Genomic DNA, 5,167 nt, shown 5'->3' on the forward strand with positions numbered 1-5,167 from the left:
AGAAACTTGCATCTGGGTAGTGAGATCGTTTCTAACTTGGAAGATTAGGTGGATGCTGTGTGATATCCACACTAATCTTTCCCTTTGATATGTTGCTAGGAACCGGTTCAGTGCCAGAAGTATAGCGCCTCGGGAGACATACATGGATCTATATGCCCCGATGGGAAGCCGTTTAACTGTGTTGTGTTCAAGATCAAATGATGTTCTCGGAAGGTCACACATATCAAGGTAATCATTTTCTCAGGCAACATGAAGATTTCGTCAAAACTCACTCTAGACATCTCACTTCAATATTTAAAGTCGGTTTTATTTCTACCATTCTTTAACAACATACTTAAGAAGAATATGTTCTTGGCTCTGGATAGTTATTAACAACGATCATTTTCCGTAAAACTGCTTGACCGTCCCTAAGAAGCTATATATTTCATGTTACCGATGTCAGTAAGGGAATTTTTCATTCATTCTTTCTTCGTACGCTTTATCAAAGCGTTCGCTCTGGGCCACCGTGAACCAGTTTTTCCAGTCACCAGTAATACCTGGAAAACATTATATTATATATCACGAATATGTTTAACATGTTTATGATAATCAACCTAATACAAACGTTACTATTAAGCTACCACGTCATGTTTACAACACACTAAGTTTGAGATATACAAAGTCCAACCTGCTGCTGTATCATCTGTATATGTGCCGGAGGGCACACATGCTGAACAAAAAAAATTGAAAATAATTGGTTTCATACACCAACTTGTTTATTTGTGCACATCGTGAAACAGAGTGAAAGTGTGATCTCTATGCGCAATGTCCCATGCAACAATTATTTGTTTGAGACAATTATAAACAATAGATCTGAGAACAATAGATACATGTTTCTGTTTGCGTTGTCCAAATACCTTTCCTGAAGTATCCACTTGAATCATCTTGCCACTGAAAGTGATAGGTTTGGTCTTTGAGTTTCTCGTTAGCGTGCTTCAGTTTCTTAAAAGAGCATGCCTCCGATATTTCCTGATATATTTTTTCAGACAAAGGGCGCCTCAAGTAATCAGCCATTTTTCGTATTTCCGGAACGCAATCCTGAAAGGGAATACCATGTCATGAGAATGATAAGTGAGTGAGTTAAGTTGGACTTCATGCCGTTTTCAGCAATATTACAGAGGGGGGACACTAGAAATAGTGATAAGTCATAGACATTAATACCTTGCAAATATATAATGATTTTGTCTGCGTAGTCATGGTCGATAGAGAATCTGAGGAACCTCATATTTAGCTGTCTAGTCGAGCTATCTTTCAGATTAGATGTGTTAGTGTGTTAGTGATCGTGCTACATTGTATGACATAATGCCAGGTGCAACAGAATGTATACTATGTGCTTTCCCAGTTACTACATTGTTAGGAAGGGGGTCACGAGTAATTTGAAATCATCTGGGTCAGCCTAACTCAATTAGCTTAATAAAAAATAACAAACAAAAACAAATTCCTGGCAATGTTTTTTTTTCCATAAACAAAACAGTAGGGTATATTGGGTCTACGTGGTTGACAATATGCAAATGATGAGACCAACTAGGAAATGACCGGAAACCATATGTATATTCATCATTTGCTTCCTATATGAACATGTGAGTGTATGCGTGGGTATGTATGCTTTTCTCATATGCACTCTCACTGTATAGGGTTATAGTGGTATGCTCGCAGAATCGAATATCCCCTACTGTATGGGAATGCTATGTATCAAATGGCAGACGACTTGTGCCCATGTCATATCATGTGTCTTAAAAAAAGACCAACTGGCGAGTGAAGATTGCATACTGCTTTTTTGTCAGTGTGCATCATACACTGCATTTATGCCACATTGACACGGTAAACAATGAAGGTGCATCAGTTCATGAAACTGTAATATGTCTATATACATGGTTTTTCGATGATAACACAGCGATATTTAGAATGGGTCGAATGTAAAGCATGTTACACCAGTTCACCGCAACCTTTTGGTATACTTTACAAACTTATTTAGACATAAATTATGTCTGTTACTCACTTCTCTAAGAGCGGGACAAAAGAGGTTTAAAAGTTTAATACGTCGCTACGGTTAACAGAATAACCTTCTTCTGATTTTCACTCCTCGTTTCATTTGCATGATTGCATTTGACAAGTGCGTGTTAGTGACAACACATTCAGAAGACAAAGAACACCAAGTGTTCGAGAACATGCATTAGAGCGCCACCCCCATTCATCCCCCAAACACACACACACACGCGCACACGCACACGCACACACACACACCACACACGTAACCTGTTTGGCATACCTTTTTCATGTCTTCATAGTGTACTCTGCAGATTTCAAAGTCTTCGTGGACTTCAGATATGTTGTTCCATTCACGAGTGTGGTCGAAATAGGATCCACCAGGAACTGTAAAACATGTCAAAAGAAACGAGGCCAATACATATGTTATTGTGTTCTTAAATACGACTGTTTTGTGGTGATGATGTTGATGAATATGTTGCCTCAACTGCAATAGGAAAACATTGGTTCTTTCAGGTTGTATGTTATGAAAGATTTGAATGTAGAATGATACTGAACAAACTGTTACCAGCAAACCTCCTGACATATCTCGTGACTGGCCGTCGTGTGCAACAAAGAGATCCTATTGTACAGGACCTGGCCCAGTTGGAAGCTGCTTTACATGAGGAATGGCATGGATTGCCCCTTCAGACAATCAGGAGGCTAACAGGGGCACGAGGAAGACAGTTCAGACTGTCATTCAACAATACCGAGCCTTCACTTAGTACTGTCCTTAAACTGTGTAGGACACATTTCAAATATCTACATTCACTAACGAATTCAACATTGCACGTTCCATGACCATACTTATACAAACATGGTCTTGTAACAAAAGCGCTTTTTTGTAATAAGCAATTATCATCCAAGATGGTGAGTCAAGATGGTGCAGCAAAACACATGTTTGTTTTTTTTTCATTGTAGTCGGCAAGAGAATCTTTCTGAACGTGTTCCTGTGTTTAAATACTATGACGTGATGTCAAACACATACATGATCCGTCCACAAACATATCAATGAAGTCGTCCCAGGTGCCACTGTAGGATGGTTTGGCAGCAGGGTTGTCCTTCCAGACCTGCTTGGATGCTTGATGGAAAGACGAGACCATGCAGTCCTTAGGATTCCTCCTGACGTGCACCACTTTACATTTTTTCTGCCATATTGCATCTGGTAGTTGCCTGCATTCACAGTTTACATTTTTGCATTAACAAAATATGAAGAAAATGCTGACAACAAAGACAGTAACTTCTTTCTGTCGTTCAAATTTACGTTTTCTTTCCGTGTGTACATTTCTCTTTCGAAAAAAACCCCTCTTAAGTCGCTTTTTCGAAACCTCCTTGGTGTGTGTTTATTTTATCCAATAGAATGCAGGGCAACACAAGATGGTCCCTTCCCTTTATTATAACAAAATTAACATTTTCCCTTTTAAGTTGTTTTTGAAACAATCTCCTTATATTCATACTAATACAATTCAGCAAATGTTGCAAACTATTGTATCATAAATGTCCTACTTTGGACGCAGATGGGTGTGCAGGATCCTTGGTGATGCCAGTGCCTCCAATTCTTCCTCCGTCCTGTATTCCAGCCAGGCTGAGTTTTGCCAGTGTTTGGTATATTCAGCCTTGCCTGCTACGATCATGTTGAGGATCTCCCAAGTCCAGTGAGTACCTTGTGTATTTGTATCAACAATGAATGCAAAGCCAAGGAGATTTCACGATTCCATAATTTTTTTTCTACACATCAAACTAAACATGGACAAGTTCAGACAAAATTTCTTGTTGTTCTTTGTTTTGTTTTGTTTCTGTTTGTTTTGGGCTTTTGTTTTGGGTGGTGCTGGTTTTAGATTGAGGATGGATAGTTTTCTTTGTATGTAAGTGATATTCATGACCATGTTCCAGGGGATATTTACCTGACTTTGGGTAAGTGCATAGTAAGATGTCATCATCGCGGATAGGAAGAACCTTCGCATCCTTCAACTTGTCTACCATGAACGCAGCCTGCACGATACCGTCATCCATCACTAGTTCAACATTAACCCCTGCCTTCATTGCCTTCTCTGCTGGCGTCGACATCTCGCCTAAACACATTAATGTGAGTTCATATCAGGTCAGACATCAAAACAAAAATATTCCTCTTGCAGGGATCCAACAGTTTTTCAGAAGTCTGACAATAACAACCACACAAGACCATAAGCGTACTGCTTTCAAATCTAGAAGCAAAATGTGGGTAGTCCAGCAAACTGCAATCTTCGCTTTCTACAGGAAGGCAACAACTTCCACTCTGTCCAGCAAACTGAAAAAAGCACATTTCAGGTACATCTACAGGTATAGTTTTTAAGCTCATTAACAGATCTGACTTAGAGTGGTCCTTACAGTATGAAAATTACGCTTTGGCTGAATACATTCCCCATTTTCCTCACTCTTGTACTCCCACAATCTCTGTAACTCACAGCGTCTATCCTGGATAGTAGGTGTGTACTACCATTACGTATGAGTTGCACTACTGGGTGTCTACTGAACTAAGTACCCCATCTCACTGTGCACCCAATTTTAAAATTATTGTCATCCTAACAGTCTACGTAAGTTTAAAAACAGTCAAAGGAAATTTAGCCATACTACTTTCTTCAACAGTATTATGCATCTTATTTCAATCCATGTCAAGATTGCCTAAAACTGCTAACAGCTGAAGTAGTGTAAATCCAGCTGGGGTCGTAAATGTACTGTATGTCCCAGTGGTCCCTATAGTAGGGTGATATTTAGCTGTTGTCAGTCTATAGCATGTTTTCATATTGTATAGATTTCTATAATTACAATGTTTCACATTCACATACTAATACTGAATTCAGGTATGTGCTGTGACGCAACCGAGACAGAATCACTAGACGTTTACAGTGTATTATAGATCTATCACTTACTCAAACGTCACTGTATCACTGCTAGGCTAATCAAGCATAACAATGGAATACTACCAACGTTATAGGTCATTACATTACTGTCAGACAGGTCCATAACACACGACGTGTACAACTTACTATATATAACATTACACGATGTGTACCACTTATTCTATATAACATTATACGATCTGTACCACTTACTTCATATAGCA

At 39.0% G+C, this 5,167-nt stretch overlaps 1 protein-coding gene across 1 annotated transcript; it reads right to left on the reverse strand.

Moving 5' to 3' along the window:
- Positions 1 to 438: 438 nt before the first annotated feature.
- LOC137282200 (sulfotransferase 1C2-like) lies at positions 439 to 4,131 on the reverse strand. The gene is made up of 6 exons (XM_067813932.1): positions 3,969 to 4,131; positions 3,571 to 3,727; positions 3,053 to 3,237; positions 2,309 to 2,412; positions 897 to 1,077; positions 439 to 536 (listed from the first exon to the last, which is right to left on the reverse strand). The coding sequence occupies exons 1-6, from the start codon at positions 4,129 to 4,131 to the stop codon at positions 439 to 441; spliced, it is 888 nt and encodes a 295-aa protein (XP_067670033.1).
- Positions 4,132 to 5,167: the final 1,036 nt, after the last annotated feature.

Source organism: Haliotis asinina, chromosome 4, assembly GCF_037392515.1.
Source record: "Haliotis asinina isolate JCU_RB_2024 chromosome 4, JCU_Hal_asi_v2, whole genome shotgun sequence".
NCBI lineage: Eukaryota > Metazoa > Mollusca > Gastropoda > Lepetellida > Haliotidae > Haliotis > Haliotis asinina.

Bases quoted from the DNA above. Each gene is read 5' to 3' on its own strand.
- LOC137282200 (XM_067813932.1), bottom strand. From the start codon at position 4,131: ATGTCGACGCCAGCAGAGAAGGCAATGAAGGCAGGGGTTAATGTTGAA. The intron at 1,078-2,308 runs GTATGCCAAACA...ATTCCCTTTCAG, and splicing joins ACTATGAAGACATGAAAAAG to GATTGCGTTCCGGAAATACG. The intron at 537-896 runs GTATTTGGACAA...AATGTTTTCCAG, and splicing joins AAGTGGATACTTCAGGAAAG to GTATTACTGGTGACTGGAAA.